The sequence below is a fragment of the Mya arenaria genome, chromosome 10 (assembly GCF_026914265.1).
Source record: "Mya arenaria isolate MELC-2E11 chromosome 10, ASM2691426v1".
Lineage (NCBI taxonomy): Eukaryota > Metazoa > Mollusca > Bivalvia > Myida > Myidae > Mya > Mya arenaria.
In genome coordinates, this window is record NC_069131.1 from 63,731,685 (window position 1) to 63,751,005 (window position 19,321).

A 19,321-nucleotide genomic window follows, 5' to 3' on the forward strand; every position below is an offset into this window, starting at 1 on the left:
ATCCTACACCAAGGTTTTATTAAAATATTATCCGGTAAATCCGGATACGTTAAAGCAGTAGCCTCTACTGTACTAAGGTATACTTTTGTGTGTGGATGGTAGGTACATTGTGAATATTGTTTTTATGTTTATTCATTTCTACCATTCGCATTCATCGTTACATTGTTGTAGCAGGTGTGTTTCCTATTGGCTACTAGATTCTTATAACATTACTCAACATCGATTTAATTCATAAGTTTGAGTTCGGTTCGCGTTGTTTGAGCTACTGAAATACTTATGGTTTCTATCCATGTTTGATCGTAACTGTACAAGTTGGACTGCGACCGGTCATGTTTGTTGGCTAATTTCGCTATGAATTGATTCTGTTCACATGACTCGCTGATAATTAGTTAGACGGTCAATGTGCATAATTAAGTTTCCGTTTATGGAGGTGAATTGTTCATGTTGGAAAGTTAATACTCATGGTCGATGACTGCTTTTCTGATTTAATTACTGCTGGTTATGTTGGAGTGCTACGAGCCATATTTGATAGATATTCTTTATGTTTGCTGGCTACATTTCATGTTGTATTGCTGCTATATTTCTAGATTGCTACTAGCCATGTTGGATCTGTATTTGCTAGCTGATTAGATACATTCCATGTGAATGTATTGCTGCTGTTCATGTTGTGATGCTACTGGTCTAGTCGGATAACTACTATTCATGTTGGATTATAACTGATCATGTTGGGTGTTTACTGTTAATTCTTCTGTTCATGTTAAATGGCTACCGTCAATGCTGGATCGGTGTTGTTCACGTTGGATGGATACTGTTAAGGTTATTTAGAATTGGTCTTATTGAAAGGAAACTGTCTATGATGTATGTCAAATGTATATGTTTAAAGGCCACTGTATATGTTGAATTGCTTATGTTAATGTGTGATGATTTCTGGGGATGCGCTTTTGTTCAGGATCATGTATAGTGTCCCTGCTGTGTAGTTGCTAGGCAGGTTCTATGTCAACTTGTCATACGGGATAGTAACAGTTTATTTCTGATTTAATTGTAACTGGTCATGTAGGGTTGTAATTTGTCACTATTGATGAATCCCGATATTCCTACTTTGGCTTTGTTAAATGGCTACTGCCTATGTCGAATGGCTTCTGTTCTTGTTGAATGGCTACTCTGTATGTTAAATGGCTACTGTTAAATTGCTTTTGGCCTTGTTGCATATCCAGTGTCCATGTCGAATGGCTACTGTGGATATTGAATGGCTACAGTGGATGCAACTGTCGAACTGCTTTTGGCCTTGTTGCATATCCAGTGCCTATGTCGAATGACTACCTCGGATATTGAATGGCTACAGTGGATGTTGAATGGCTACTCTACATGTTGGATGGCTAATATTTATGTATGATGGCTTCTGTCTTAGTTTGTTGACTGGCTACTGATCCGGTGTATTTCCTAGTTAAGACGGCTTATATGCGTGATGGTTGATATTGATATTGAAAAATCAATATGCTTGTTGAATGGTAAATCTCATTTTGATGGCTGATATCTAGGTTTGAATCCTACTGGTTTGTTGATTACCGTACATTGTTATTGAACAACAATTTAAAAACGAAGGTATTTTATTAGATAGTATTAAGAATTACAACTTCATTAAAATTAGCAAGAAAAAGTGCATGCATGTGTATTTAGATGTTATACGACATGGAATATGTTTATTGTTCCTATGCTGCCCTTCCGATTTCATTAGACGTAAAGCATGTCCTCGCAATTTCCTTTCGGTACTACTGGATTTCCAGTTAACTCACACCCGGTTTGGGACGCGTTTAGCTTGTATCCCCATTCCGTCTCACACACACAGTACTTCACATTGCATGGATAATCAGGATTTCCATTTGCATTTCCACAACAGTCACCACTTCTACATTTGATCCCATCATCCCTCATACACGCATTCGCACTTCCTGTACCCGTACATTCATCGCCTAGTGCCACTGAAATATTAATGATAATGGACACTATAACGTTTATATTTATAAAACAAATTACAGTATGAATGACGACATAACATAATCCCGAAAAGGCATATTTTTTCGACTTTGATGAATATTGAAACCTTTCCGATATTTTTTTTAATAAAAACAGGTTGTCGATGTGATATATAATTTATGGTGTTAGTAAGTGACCCGATAATGGATCACATCAATGGGCAAAGGTATTCAAATCTGTTGAAAGGGAACCTCAAATCCGGAAATGGTGTCAGTCGCTCCAAATATGACATATCGGATCAACAACCCAACCCCGGAAGGATTTTATATAGAATATATCACGATTGTTCAGACAATACTTAATACGTTTTAATATGTTCATGAATTTTGTTAGTAAGTCAGCCTATGACAAGCTGACTAGATTATTTCCTGTAAGTGATCCATATTTTGTTGTATCATATGATGGAAATTGTCAGTTCACTTCCAACACCTGTCTTTTTACCGGTAATGAATACCACCTGCGCTGATTATGAATCAAATACCACAGTGACAAAGCAATGCATTTTCACGCACTACTACATGCCGAAATGTAGGACCGAAAATACTTTACAAAATACAAAATACTACTAAATATAAATCATTATTCGACAAACATTATTATTGTTCATATTGCAACTGTTAATGTTCGATGAATGCTGATCGTGTTTGATTTTTGTATAAGTTGCATGGTCATTGTTCAAAGTTAGATGGTTACTAATCAACCTGTTGATGTTGGATCGTAACTATTGATGAATGCTGATCATGTCTGAAAGATAATGTGTATGTTGAATGGCACTCTTCATATTGGATAGTTACTGTTCATGTTAGACGGATACAGTTCGGGCTGGACGGTAACTGTTCCGGGTATAAGGTTACTGCTCTGGTTGAATGTTTACAGCTCATGCTGACTGGCTACTGTCAATGTTGGATGTTTATGTTAATGTCGGATGGTAACTGTCCATATCGAATGACTACAGTTTATGATGAGTGGCTACTGTTTATGTTGGATGGCCACTGGTCATGTTGGATGAATACTGCTTATATTGGATGGCTTCTGTCCATACTTGATGGCTACTGGTCATGTTGGATGGCAACTGCTCAATATAAAGGGTAATTGGTGATGCTGGATAGCTATTTGTCATGTTGAATGGCTATTTGTCATGGTGGATGCAACTTTCCATGTTGGTTGGCTGCTGTTCAAGTTGGATTGCTACTGTTCATGTTGGCTGGCTATTGTTCATGTTGGATGGGTACTGTGCATGTTGGACGGCTGTTTGACACGTTGGATGTGTACTGCCCATATTGAATGGCTATGAATACTTAAAAAAACGAGTTTGGATACAGGACATCGAAGACGCGGTTCAATAGGTGTTAGTGTGAATACATATTCTATCATGATTTGAATGAGAGTAAAAATGAGTTTATTCTTTCTAAAAAGCAATTCAATAATCAGGGAAAGCATGAATTGATGTACATCATAATAAACCAGGATAAGATGTTGCAAGAAAAACGTTATCCTCCACCACTCGTATGGAAGCCAACTGGTCACCTCGCAGTTAATCTCTGCGGGCAGTTTTCTATCTAGATGCGTAATCGCATTCCTTTAATTTTTAAGGTCTTTCCTCACCCTTCCTTCATATCCTTTAAACATTTAATTATACGTGTGAGCATTTAGCAATCTGTGAAGCGCAGTACTTTCCCTTGACGAAAGGAAATACCCAATGACCAGCGACCAGCCTAAATAAAAAGATTCGAATAATGTTTGTGTTTTAGTTTATTGCCGTCTTGTAAACATTTCTTTATTAAAACATCTTATACATCGATATGCCCTTTGAAATATGTAAACAAACGTACACCGCCACAGTACGCTCTAATGGGGCAGTTTCATTGATGCAGACTGGGGACCTTCGGAATCTTATCGCAAAAAAATTACACAACACATGTTTGGCGTCATGAATACTCTTCTTCATAAGAAAAAAGTTCATACCCCATCTCCGTTGCATTCATAAACAGGTTTTTTATCTATCGTTTTGTCCGCGGTACTAATTTTGTCGATGATAAATAATGGATGAACTACCTTTGAACTTTAACGAATTGAAGGATACAGTTACTTACGTGGAGTTACACACTGTTCATTTTCATTGCACACTTGCGAATCGTTACATTGTGGACCTGAATAATAATAATAATAGAAATAATAATAATGATGATGATGATGATGATGATGATGATGATGATGATGATGATGATGATGATGATGATGATGATGACTCCTAAAACTACTGCTACTGCTGCTACTACTACTACTACTACTACTACTACTACTACTACTACTACTGCTACTGCTACTGCTACTGCTACTGCTACTGCTACTGCTACTGCTACTGCTACTGCTACTACTACTACTACTACTTAGAATCTGTCCCGATAGACTTTAGTAAACCATTTATGATTTGTCACTGACCATTAATACATATGATCTTACACCCTATATTTAGAATATAAATACTAACCGATAAACCTTGTAATATGTGTACACCGTTTATAATGTGTCTATCTTTAGATACAAATTTGATCATTCATACTGAACCAAGAAGGTGTTCATTTCAAGATAGCCCTTTGCCGCATATCTAAACCGTTTTAAAACTGATATTACAAGATAAAATATGTATATTTCAAGATAGACTGATCCGACTCGCATATACAATGTGTACTCAAGACATTGCTTGTCATGTACATTTCAAATCAGAAAGTAGACGGCATATACTTACTACAAACTCCGGACACGCGCTCTTCACATCGGCCGCATTCGGGAACGCAATTGTCCTGTACGCACTCCAGACCTTCGTCGCATGCACAGATACCTCCCGAGGAGCATAAGCACTCTATAGAATAATAATAAATGCGTTTTAACAATTAAAGATGTGTTCACACAATATGATTACCGAAGCAACGTCTAAATAAGGGTAAATCTCGATCGACATTTTATTGTTTCTAAAATTGTGAAATCGGTAGATTCTATTTAATTAACGTTTGACACTGTTTAATGTCATTGTTTACAAGTAGGTTTAAGAATATAAACATACTACTTAGACACCTTCCAATCCCAAGTAGGGCTCATAGATGTCATAGACCACTGCTTCTTAAATTGGGCATTCGATCTGACTTTCTAGAGGTGGATGTCATCTGTTTCCATGTAGGCAACGGAGCAGATACAGACAACTTATATGACTTCTGTTTTAAAATGGATATTACCACAGTGGCTTGATGACAAAGGCTTATTAAAGTCACAATAAGTAATTTCAACTAGCCAAAAGTATATTTTATACATACTTGAACATGTATGTCAGCAATAAAATACATTGCCATAGGTATTTTGTTTGTAGCTTACGAAAAAGTTATAATTTTCAACGAGAATCTGTCTTTGTTTACATTTTCGCTGGGCGAACATTCTTCACTTGTTTCATATTACAGTATAGGGTATTTTTGAATTTTGTCAAATCTCATTTTTTGTTTATGGCAATGTATTATATTGATGACATACATGTTCAAGTATGTATAAAATATAAATTTGGCTAGTTGAAATTATTTATTGAGACTATAATGAGCCTTTGTCATCAAGCCACTGTGGATATTACTAACAGTAGACGCCACTCTATTTCAAGGTAAGCCACGTAGCAGACAGGCAGTACTTAAATGACGTATGTATATTTTAAGGTTAGTCTTTAACATGTAAGAAACGAAGCAGCCGTACACTACCTACACCAGATGGAGTATATTTCCATGCTAGCATCAAAGCAGACAGACACTACTTACAACATATGACGTTTATTTCCAAGTTAGCCCCGAAGCAGCGGAAAAAATCAGATATTATATGTATTTCCAAGTAAGCTAGGAAGAAGACGAAAAATCCAGACTTTATTTTTTGTTTTGTTCCCGTTAAAGGGGCTGTACTACGTATGATAAAATAGCGGGGGAAAAAAGAAGAACATTGTCGAAAACTGACATCGATGGCTTTGAAACTTGCTAACTGAAGTACCACATAGTTTACAATTCATTCAAGTTTAGCAGTTATTTCGTATTTTTCCATTAAAACAGATTACATGGGTATGTCTACTAGGCAGAATTCATTCCTTATGCGTGATTGGCGATTCGGTTTTATAACGTGATATTACCGAGGTAGGTGTTTAGCTTAATTATGTCAATCAAATAGAGTAAGCTGCGTGGCTCAGTAGATACGACGCTGGACTGCAATTTTGGCGACACGGGTTCGAACCCGGTCTCCTACACAATTATTTTTTTACATTTTGGTACTTTTTTTACAATTATGATATCAAAGCGTAACACATTCTATTAGATAATTGTTCTGAGATTCGTTGCAGAACAAAACCTTTTTTGGTGCCAATCTGGTGTACAGTCCCTTTAAGCCTCGAAGCGGACGAATTCTACTTACAACAGATGCTGTATATTTCCGGGGGAACTAAAACAACTTGCTGTTTATTTTTAATCAAGGACTCGAAATAGAAACACACTACTTAGTAGCTTCCTATTTCTAAGAATATTTTGATAAAGGCATACAAGATTACATGTTATATTTCAGCAGCTACATACTTTTTAGATGCAATAACTTCCAGCTAGTCCTCGGAGCGAGAAACTCTACTTAGATGCCTTATCTTTTCAGAAGCTCCACGGAGCAGAAAAACACACATTAGATGCCGTAATATTCCTGTAAGCATAGTAGCAAACATACCTTAATTAAATGCCTTAAAATTTCAAGAACGCTTTGGGGCAAGCAAACACTTTTTAGATGGTCTTCGTGGAGAGCTCACAGAAGATGCCTCATATTTACACGAATGCCTCGGAGCAGAACTTCAAGGTTATTTCGTCTATTTCTCTAGTGCGGATCATACATAATAGTCCTGATATTACTAATTTGGCCTGTGAGCAGATCTTCAGTTAAGACGGTATGATTTAACGAAGGGCTCAGCGTCTTTCTTAAACCATGAAGGCGTAATATTTCAAACTAGGGCTCGTAGGTAATCTTAATGCAGGTGCCTCATATTTCAACAGATAACACAGAGCCGATATAAGTAGATGCCGTATATTTGCAAATAGTCATTAGAGCCGATTAAAAGGCAGATGCCGAATATTTAAACAAACGAAGCGAAGCCGATCGTAAACAAGATGCCGCATATTTTAACGTGGCCTCGGACTCGATATGTATATATGCCGTCTATTTCCATGCAGGACCCTAAGCCAAACTTACAGCAGAAGCCGTATATTTCAAGGTAGAATGTTTGAAGCAGACATACGCTTTACACAGGTTGTTTTGATGCATTGATTGGAACTGATACAGCGTGCGCTTAACATATGCCGTCATGTATACGTACTGCTCGTAACTCACACCTACCATATACGTATTTGCTTCAAAGACGGTTATGAAATACTTACCACAGATGCCGTCTTTTAGAGTGTATTGTTGGGAGCAGCTACACACCGGGTTGCCATCCCCGTTACTGACACATTCGGTAAGACTGTTTTTGATTGTGCATAGGTCGGGTTCATCATCATCATCGTCGCAAGGCTCACCGAGGTCATCACCCACTAAGGAATACACATGTGTGATTATCTTAAGCAATCTTGTTACTTTGTTAAGGGTATTTCTTTAATGATATACATCGCAGGTATTAAAAGAACAACGAATGTATTCAACTCTCATTTTCAATTTAAAAGTAAGTGATTACCAACAACAAAAGTCTATCTGACAAATGTTTTTCGAACGACAGGAGCCATATTCAATAAGAACATAAGATTTAATGTAACGATACAAGTAAATACCCATGTGTTCATTTAACATCGGCAAGACTTTGCCACCTCATTAACATTGTTTAGGTCTGTCTATAGATGAGCATGGACCAAAGCGATTGTATTTAACTCTTTTACTTAATGGTCTATGCAATGCATGAAATCATTTTATGTAAGGATATTTATTAGTTTCATCTTATCTATAATGGGTTGAGGAGTATCCAAAAGGGCTCGCTTTTAATTGCCTATTTTGAAAAAAAAAATATTGATAAATACACACTTTTGAATATAACATGAATACCGATATAAACCCCAGGCTCTAAAACCCATTGGCCGAGCCCATTGGAATCAACCAACTCTGCTTTAAATTCTAAATATTGTTATGACACTATGGTATTAAGAATAAGAAGAATACACCAAAATATTGTATTTCAAAATGATATCAGACTTTTTTTGAGTTTATATCAGTAAACATTCCATATCAAATTTAAACGGTTTGCATTGAGGGGGTGACGATAAGATTTGTACCCAAAGTACCCAAAGTAACGACCCTCATCCGATAACATCAAATTCTCGATCCCGCCCTTTGGTGGGACATTGCAATCTATTCTGACAAGCTTAATCTCTATCCTATTTTAACAGTAATAAACAAAAACCCACAACACTTGTCTTCATCCTCGTCGTTTTGGAGACCCGCGTTCACACATTCGCATTTGTCACTCATGCATGCGAGATCGTCACGGCAACAACCGTCAGGGAACAGCGTGCAGTCGTCTCCGTGACCGAGTTCCACTGAAATTATAATGTTAGAGTTAACAACCTAAAGGATTTCAAGTTGTAGTCTACTCCTACATTTATTACAGATGTAACCCGATAACCGCCATTAGTGTAAAACGCACGCACGCACACGCACGTAGGCACGCACACACGCACGCACGCACGCACGCACACACGCACTGCTCTATTGTGTGTCAAGGAAAAAATTGTTGGCGGGCATTTAAGTGTCATAGTTACAATTAATACTAAAAACTGTCCTTTCATTATTTCAAGTTTGCTTCTGGGGAAAACAAAGTCATTCCCTTAGTAAGGTATGCTATTTCACATGAATTCGAATCATTAATATGTTCCTGAAATAATTATTTTCTATTGGTTCAAAATGCATAATAAAGTCTTGAAACAAACTTTTTTCTCATTTTAAGCTGACTACGAACATTCTAGGAAATTAACATGAATTCAGAAATGTTTAAGATGTTTTATGAATACCGCTCCCGTTTTATTTTCGTCCCATCAAAGATATATGTAAATATACGTTCTCTTGGAAAGTACAATATTATGGATTTAAGAACACATTTCCTTATATGTTTGGGGGTTTCATATTTAATGTTTATACCATGCCTGTTTCATTACATATATCATTATGCTTATGTAGCGACTGATGATAATGATAGATATGCAAAAATCTAACATATGTTCACGCACATGTATAATTGAAAAGTAATCGCTTAACTTTTTAATGGAAACTGATAATTGAATTCGTTTCTGAAATTCAATTGATAAGTTTACTAAATCGCTTTGCATATATATAAGAAATGCGTTGAAGAATTATCGTTGCCATATTCGTAAAATGATCTAACATACATTGTCCCTCTTTCGAGGCAATTGGCAATCATTTTTAAATTTTCATTGAAATTTGGTGAAGATAAAACTAACTACAGTCGAACCCCGTTGGTTCAAACTCCAATGGACCGGCAAAAATACCTCGAGCCTCGGAAAATTCGAGTCAAGTGGATATGCTTACATTGTGTTAAAAGAAATAAATCCTTTACATACACTTCGAGTCAACGAGATAATCGAGCAAAGCAAATTCGAACCAACGGGTTTCGACTGTAATAATTAAACGCATCCAATACTGTTGCAAAACATTATCAAAAATAATTTAAATGAAAACCCCATAAAATATGCATCATAAGTATTTGCGAAGAGTTCGATGCAATTTAATACTTTCTGTGCTGGCGTTTTATTGTTTAAGTGCATCAATTACATAAAAACACAGAATAAATGTAAAAACTCAAACATCTGCTAACGCTCAATTCCATAGATATCGTTTATGCATCAGTCTATTATAACCACACCACGAGGTCCGGGGGTATACCGGAAATATCCGGGGAAATGGGCCTTGTTTTTACATTTCAGGTGGCCCCGCAGTGCCGGGTGAATGCGGTGGTTTCGTCTTCGCACAAAATATAGCGGGGAAGTTGCCTTACCTATGATCCCTGGGCTGCGGGGGCATTTGGCGGGGAATAGACAAGAAGTTCGTCCCCGCAGGGCGGAGATTTGACCCGGGGTTTGCTGGACCGGAAGTCCACGCTATTACCCGGATCGGGGGGAGGCATGGTTACAATTGACTGGTGCATTAATATGTACATTCATAAGCAGTCGTGTGATATAATAATCACAGTATTAAATCGAAAATATCATTTGCCAAGAGCATGGAAACCGACGAATTGAACCCTAAACTAATCCAAACATTCAATATACGAACGTTTTAGGGATATTTACAAACAGCTCATAGAAATATGTAATTTACATACAAGTCAATTTATTTCATATATCAGTGAACGCACATTCCACATTGTATGTATTTTGAAAATTCACACATTCATTCGTCTTCAGCACCCACAAGAAGACGGCACGTGCATACAACCCAAACCTCCCAGCCATGTGCACCTCTCACTTCACGTTTTAGGACGCACTCGACATATATGCACTCCAACAACGGTAAGTAGTTGCCATGTAATGCCAGTTGCAAGAAAACGGTATTTACTTAAATCACCAATCGCAAGCGCATCCGAAATCCGCTTACTTTGTGAACGCCCCGCCATATATACACTCAACCAAAGCAAAGCAGTCGACATGAATTTCAAATCTCCTTTCCGGGGAAAGCGTACCCAACCTCCGGTGTTTTCGAGAACGCCCTCGTATTAAAACACTACTTCAAAGGTATGTCAATGGTTATATTTACAATATCATTCACTTGGACAGCGCAACCAACATCAAGTTCATTTCAGATGGCTCTTTTTATTGAAAAATATATCGGAGAAGTGTAACCTCAAGAATTCTTTATTCATAGACTCTTTTAAAATCAGTATGTTGACGGGTTTAACTTACCGCATTCGCCTCCGGGCATGCGCACTTCACATCCGACGCACTCGGGAACGCATTCTCCATTTATACACTCCTGACCATTGGCGCAAGGGCAACTATCTCCATCGTCACATGAACACTCTGAAGGATAAAGAATATTAATCACAGAGTTGTTTAGAAAAAATGAATATAGAAGTAGAGTTTTGGTCATCCAAGTATGAGTAAATCTCGAAAGACATTTCATTGTTCCAAAACCTTTCAGATACAACATAATTTAACCAACCAGCTAGTACAAAACAAATACATCACGACTTAATCACATTCGGCAATTGATGTGTTTGGTATTTGAATATTGAAATAAGAGACGGAAGTGGTTTCGGTTAGTATCTGTAGCTATGTATTTATGTATCTTTTTTCAGGAAGTCTTTATTAAAAGCTAACCCATATAAGATGGTGTCGGAGGAGAACTCACCGAAAATGCCTTAAAATTTAAACGAAGGCCGCGATCAGAACTTTCAGCTGATTTTGTCTATTTACATGGTACAGATATTATAACAGGATATTCTGCATATTACTTAAATGGCTTCGGGACAGATCTTTATTCAATATGTTTCAACGTAGTATTCAGAGCCGATCTACAGCATTTGCATCACACTTCAATTTATGTTTTGGTGCCGATCCTTATGCAGATGCCGTATGTTCCAACGTAAAACTCGGAGCATATATCAGTAAATGCAAATTAAATGCAAGTTGTCCTGGGAGCCGATGTTAAAGTTAATGCCAAATATTTCAACGCAGGATGTGAAGACAAAAAAGCATACAGCTTATGCCTCATGTTTCAACGTTGGCATCGGAGATGCCGTTTTTTCATGTAGGCTACGAAGCTGATCATAACAGCAGGCACAGTTCATTTCAACGTAAGACTTGGACCCGATCTATCAGCAGATGTGGCATATTTTTAAGTAGGTCTCGAACCAGATCTCGCAGTTTATACCGTTTATATTAACATTGGACTCCGAACGGATATTACAGCATATGACGTATGTTTAAAGCAGTAGGTGCCGTATATCTAAACGTTATCCCCGGAGCAGAACTGTGGTAGATACCGTATAATTCAACATTTTACAAGGAGCAGATCTAACAGCAGATGCCACTTATTTCAATGTAGGCCTCGGACCCGATCTAAAGGCAGAGTTCGCATATTTTTACGTAAGACTCACAACCGATTTTTCAGTAGATGTCACATATTTAAAAGTAAGACTTAGAACCGATATTTCAGCAGGTGCCGTATATCTTAGGGAAGGTTTCGGATAAGATCTTACAGCAGATGCCGTATGGTTCAAACTATGACACGGAACCGATCTAAATGCAGATGTAGAAATATTTCAACGCTGACCTTGGGCCTTATTTAACACATATGTCGGATCGTTCAAGGTACGACTACGAGTCGATCTTACAGCAGACATCACATATATTTAACGTAAGACTCCGAGCCGATATGTAAGCAGATGCCGATTATTTCAACGTTTAACACCGAACATTTACAGCAGATAATTACTGTTTGAACGTTGGCATCGGAGCAGATACCAATGGAAGCCATCCATTATCGTGTTCACGTCGAAGAAGATTTTGCCGAAGTAGCAGTCTATTTTCACGTAGGCACTCGAGCAGAACAACCAGCAGGTATCGTCTATTCAAACTTTATTCCCGAAGCAGAACTACATTAGATGTCATCTTTCTCGTTGAAAATTCGAAGCAGACATACGCTTTATAAAGGTTGTTTTTTTTGCACTGATTGGAACTGATATACCGTGCGCATGAAATATGTCGTGATTTGCACGTACTGTTCGTAGCTCACACCTACCTACCATATACGTATTTGCTTCAAAAACGGTTATGAAATACTTACCACAGATGCCGTTTTCTACAAAGAATTGTTCAGAGCAGCTACACACCGGGTTGCCATCCCCGTCACTGACACACACGGTACGATTGTTTTTGATTGTGCATAGGTCGGTTTCATCATTATCATCGCAAGGCTCACCGAGGTCATCACCCACTAAGGAAAACATATTTGTGACTATATTAAGCAATCTTGTTATTTTGATAAGGGTGTTTCTTTAATGATATACATCGAAAGATTAATATAACAAGCACCGTATTTAATTATCATATTAGATTTAAAATAAGTGATTACCGAAAACAAAAGGCTATCTGATGTGTTTTTAACGATAGGAGCCATATTCAATTATAACTTTAGATTTAACGTAACGATGCAAGTCAATCACCATTTTAGTTCATTTGACGTTGGTAAGTATTGGCCACCAAATTGAAATCTTTTAGGCCATTTAATGGATGATCATGGATCAAGTGATTGTTTTTAACTCCTTTACATATTTGCCAATACAATGAATGAAATCATTGTGTGAAAGGATATTGATTTCTTTTATCTTGGCTATAATAAGCCCATGAATATCCATAACATCATGCTTCTAATTGACTATTTCGAAATGAATGTTATTAATAATAAACTGTTGAATATAACATGAATATCAATATAAGCCCTAGACTCATAGGCCGAGCCCATGGGAATTAGGGCGCCCGTTCTCCCAATCAAATCCGCTTGAATTTTCAAATTGAACTTGTTATGACACTATGGTAATACGAATATGCAGAATAAACCAAAATATTATATTTTTAAATGATATCGGATTTTATTTAGTTGATATCAGTTAACCTTCCATATCAAATTTAAACGTGATGCATTGAAGGGATGACGATGAGATTTATACCCAAAGTAAAGACCCTCATCCGATTACATCAAATTCTCAGTCCCGCCCTTTGGTGGGACATTGCAATCTATTCTGACAAGCTAAATCTCTATCCTATTTTAACAGTAATAAACAAAAACCCACAACACTTGTCTTCATCCTCGTCGTTTTGGAGACCCGCGTTCACACATTCGCATATGCCACTCATGCATGCGAGATCGTCACGGCAACAACCGTCAGGGAACAGCGTGCAGTCGTCTCCGTAAAGAAGTTCCACTGAAATTTAAAGTCAGGATTTACAACCTAAAGGATTTCGAATTGTAGTCTACTCCTACATTTATAACAAATGTAACCCGGCAACCTGCATTAGTGAAAAACGCGTACACACGCACACGCACACACGCACACACGCACACACGCGCACACACGCACACACGCACACACGCATACGCACCCGCACACACACGCACACTCACGCAATTACACAAGCACTCGCTTGCACGCACGTACGCAAGCACACGCTTGTACGCACGTACACAAGCACACGCTTGCACGCACGTACGCACGCACACACATACGTACTGCATTTAACACTGATGCATCCTAGTTGTATTGTTTTTTCAGAAAAAGTTTGAGAGGCTTTAACATGTCATAGTAACAATACTATAAATATCAAAGCAGCTCTGATGTGGTAATCATAAAACATCTTAAGTCCTTTCTGTATTCTTTCGGGGCATGCGCACCCAACTTCCGGTAAACTTGATAACGCTCTCGTCATTAGAAACATTACTTCGAACGGCATGTTTTTACAATACCATTCATTTTCTATCCATATATATTACACCCGTTCATTCGGATAAGTGTTTACTCAAGAAATCTCTCTATTTCACTCTCTTTAAATCAGTTATGTTAACGGGGTTAACTTACCGCATTCGCCTCCGGGCATGCGCACTTCACATCCGACGCACTCGGGAACGCATTCTCCATTTACGCACTCCTGACCATCCTCGCAGGAACACTCTATAGGATTAAGAAAAAAAATAAGGACACTTTTTAACAATCAACGAGTGGTTGAAAAACATGAATACCGAAGCGGAGTATTGGTCATCCAAATCAGTGCAATTTTCGAACGACATTTCATAGTTTCCAAATCTTTGAAATACACATGCACATGCTGAATTAAACACACCAGTTTGTATTAAACAATAACAACACAATTTAATCAGAATCAGTAACTCATGTGTTTGAATATTAATAAAAAGGACGGTAATACCCGTATAGAATTTTCCGGTATTATCCGTATAGAGTTATATGTACCTAAAGATCGGGCCCCAATTTCTTTAGTCCCGTATAACAGGATTAAGGTAATCTCACTATTTTTGCTGTTCTATAAAATGTGTTATATTTACTTCTTCAAGAATTTTTAGGAATTATGTAGGAATAATCTGTATGATTATCAGAATAAACACTTTTTTATTAATCAAAATCCTTTTTCAGTATGTATTTTGGCTAATTGAAATAAGCGACTTAAGCCTGTTAAGAGAAATTGGGGCCAGAAGGCTGGAATATAATAATTGAGATATCAATATTGACTTATTTTTGTCAGAGTATTACAACGAAATTTTAGGTAAACATCTTTTAATTCCAACTGTGTTCGCTCTAAAAATAAACATCACGATAAAAACACATTTGCACTCAATTAATGCATGTAACAAACACTTTCCAAAGTTCCACACTTTTACTCACCTGGAAGACACTGTCCACATTGAAAGGCTCCGTTCTTGACAAACGCGTAACCCGGCTCACACATACAGATGTTGAAACAGCCGTACTCCTTACAGATAGCATGCGGGTCGAAGCAGCTTCCGCACCCGGAACAGTCGCCGCCGACATGAGCAGCTTTGAGTAAGGAAATAATAGATTAAAGGTGGCCTAGCTTTGTTTATACGTCTCGATGTTCAGACAGGTTTAAACTGAGATACAGTCAAAACTCGTTATGTCGAAGTCGTAGGGACCTCGGGGAAATACTTTGAGGTAACGAACATTCGTAAAAAAACACAGTTTTTTTTATCGTTTTTATATGTACATTTGATGACGAACGTGACGAGTGACATAACACGAGGCTACATGAGGAAAACACTTGACACACGTTCACTTGTCAAATTATTGTATGACGTACACTGAGAAATATATCCTATATCGAGCGCTGGTGGCAGAGAGAGATGACGTACACGGAGAAATAAATCCTATATCGAGCGCTGGTGTCAGAAAGATGACGTACACGGAGAAAGATACCATATATTGAGCGGATGTGCTAGTCGATTACGTTTACGAGGCAGTCTGTCACATATCGAGCGGTGGTGACAGAAAAATGACGTACACGGAGCAATATTTCATTTATAGAGCCCGTGTGGCATAAGATGACGTATACTGAGCAGAACATCGTATATCGAGTGGGTGTTTTAAGAAACTTAGAGATTGGAAATGTTTGCGTATTGTTTATACGTACGATAAATGCCTTGACACGAATTGTTGGTAAAGGTTTTGATATTATCATTTTGTTTCAACTGAAATCGGCAGCAGGCTTATCAGTTTTGTTATAGATTAATACACGGCGTAGTGATACTTGGTCCACACTGGTTATCGAACACTAGCATATCTTTCTAAACTGGTTCGCGCTTGCCTCCCTTTAGGATTTTAATAATAAATATCTTCAAGCAGTTCAATAATTTTTTATTTATTTAGTCAAGATATTATTTTAAGATCGCCAACATTGGTTTTAAGGCGAAAATTGAATTCACGGGCGAACTTTCTACGGGCCGAAAAATAATAATCGAAAATCGGCCCGGGCCGCAAAACTGATAATCGCTGAGTCATGCTAATAATCGCGAAATCCCTGAACAAATTTGTTATAATATATAGTTACATATGTATTAACAATATGTTTATAATAATGGTTTCGATGTAATATTGTTTTTGATTTATTTTAACACATTGTAGGCATGTTGTAAAACCCAATCTTATTATAATAAAATGTCTGAATACATCCATAATTCAAATCATTGGTTAAAGGATTCGTAAAAGATTCTTAATGAAACAAACATACGGCCAGAATGCTGTCCGCCACTGCCGCCGTTCCCACCGTCAACACCTCCAGCACCATCAGCACCACCAGCACCACCATCACCGCCATTATCGCCCGTCCCGCCGTCATTAGTATCGCAATCTTGAAAATAAAAAGGATGGCGTGAAATGGACATTTTTGTTTGTAAGAAGGAGGATATAGAATTTATTATGAAGATATTTGCAACATTTACAGAGAACTCATTCATACAAAATACCTCTATGATATTAAATATTTGTTAAAAAGACTGGAACGATTTCCGCTTTATAACTTTCACATATAGCCCGTAACGTAGCCGGAATATTCAAATCAGATTAAATTAATACCATGTCCTTCGCTGCTACTGCTGCTGCTGCTGCTGTCGTCACTACTTAAAATACTGCCACACAGGCTGCAATGAGGATCGGTACTGGTGCTTTTCATACCCTCGCTACTACTGTCACTACTGCTGCTGCTGCTGCTGCTGCTGTCTCTCATTAAGTCCGACAGGCTAATTCTGATACGGCCTTCCGATGATGACGATGATGGTGATGATGAAGATGATGAAGAGCCCAGGTCAAAGACATTGAGACCATGGACGTTCAGCAACTGCACGGCCAAGCATGCAACCTGTGAACAAAGACGTTATGGTTATATCTATGAACTAACGGATATTGTTATCGCATTTTGTTATTTAAGACAATAGAAACAAAGTTTACGCGTTTTAATACTTTATTTTTCCTAAAAGAATATTTTATTCCAAATTAGTCAAACGCAGATTTGAATAAAAGCAATGAATTTCTTGAAATATAACACAATCCTGTAAAGGTTTAGTCTTAAACACCATACAGTATGCATACAAAATATATAAAAATGTGCTTTTGACATTATATAAAGTAAAGTGTTTGTTTATTATAGTGTCACCCCTCTTAGTTAAGGGCCAGCCCTTTGGGCTTATGAGACACCTACATTCGTGAACATCTTTACCCCGATTCCTTATCCCAAATGCCAGGCGCCTGGCAGGAAGGCAATCGGTATCTCTCGATTTAACTAGCTGCTGGGTCGGCAACCGGCCATGTCAGAACAAGCCCCTTTTAAGACTCGAGCCTTCGACCTCCCGCTCCGTAGGCGGACGCCTTAACCACAAGGCCACGGAGACATTATATAAGCTTTTTTTGCCTGATTTTGTAACTTGAACAAATTTCTTTTTTTACCCATTTTGCAAGGCACAGGCGGTAACAATAATTAAAAAATTCAATGCTCTATTCTACAGTTTAATTATTTTCACAGTAAGTCCTTTGATTATGTATATTGAATATAATACTTAATTAAAAATTGTTTAAGCAAATATGATTGTGTTAGTCGGATGAGTGTTATTGTATCATTTGCAAACGTTATTCCGTTCAAATAATCATTCACTCACGTTCACATAATATATTCATGCAGAGGCGTACCTATGCCTTAAAAACATGTAGGCCCGATGGATCTATGTGAGTTCGGGAATAAGCCCCCCTCTCTACCCCAAAATTTCTTTCTAAATAAGAAGCAAAATGGTGAAATTAAGAAGTATTTCAGGAGAAAAACCAAAAGCACAAGTGCATCCATTTTATATGCAAATTACACACACTTTATCAAATATGCAATGACTAAAATAAAATCACCTTACACATAGTTAAAATAAGCACCGAACTTGCATTGGTCATAATTAAACAAACTCTTGAGTGTTTTAGTTTTTATTGCTTTTTCGGCTTATTTGATTTTGTCATTCTCTAAAAAAGATGTATACCCAGGCTTACAAGGCCTATATGTAGCTACGCCACTGTTCATGAACGTGTACAATTAGACATAAACGAGAGTTTAGAATTAAACATTCTCGAAATTGAAATGATGTCTGTTACAATATGAGTTTGATATATCAACTGCACATATTGAAAGACGCTCGATTTTCCTTTCTGATACCATACAATATCTTTGGTCATACGAATTGCAAACTGAGCGTTAAAATTTGAAAAGCGATATTTCCTTAGTATCATTATCATTAATGTACAAGAAACAGATGTAGGTATTTCTCTTCCCCTCCGGTAACATTTAATATTAGTCAGAATGAAATGAAAAAAAAAGTATTTAACTCACCAAATATACCCTCATTTTTGAATTATCCGTCGTATTCAAAAATTGTGACTTACTAAATGTTGGCTGGTAAAATATATAGCTGTAATTATAGGAGAAAAAATATTGATTTGAAACGTGGAGTTAACCAATGTCGTTTCAGCTGTCGACACAAACATGATTAAACAAAAATTGTTCATTGGATAGCCATTGTATAAATATATATTAATATTATACCTTACATAAATTATCCCTTCTTTGTGTGTATAAAGTTGACGGTCCGTATATCAATGTATTTTAATAAAAATCCAGTTTTTATGACGTCAGAGGTCCATATTATGTTTTTGGCCGGTCCGGACCTCGCCAAAAATATAATA

The 19,321-nt window shown here is 37.3% G+C and overlaps 1 protein-coding gene across 1 annotated transcript; it reads right to left on the reverse strand.

The window, feature by feature from the left end:
* Positions 1 to 1,731: 1,731 nt before the first annotated feature.
* On the reverse strand, positions 1,732 to 17,816 carry LOC128204907 (tenascin-like). Its single transcript, XM_052906308.1, has 13 exons — positions 17,805 to 17,816; positions 17,183 to 17,465; positions 16,839 to 16,958; positions 15,479 to 15,631; positions 14,660 to 14,752; positions 13,877 to 14,008; positions 12,871 to 13,020; positions 10,986 to 11,102; positions 8,478 to 8,609; positions 7,464 to 7,616; positions 4,784 to 4,897; positions 4,128 to 4,184; positions 1,732 to 1,979 (listed from the first exon to the last, which is right to left on the reverse strand). The coding sequence occupies exons 1-13, from the start codon at positions 17,814 to 17,816 to the stop codon at positions 1,732 to 1,734; spliced, it is 1,764 nt and encodes a 587-aa protein (XP_052762268.1).
* Positions 17,817 to 19,321: the final 1,505 nt, after the last annotated feature.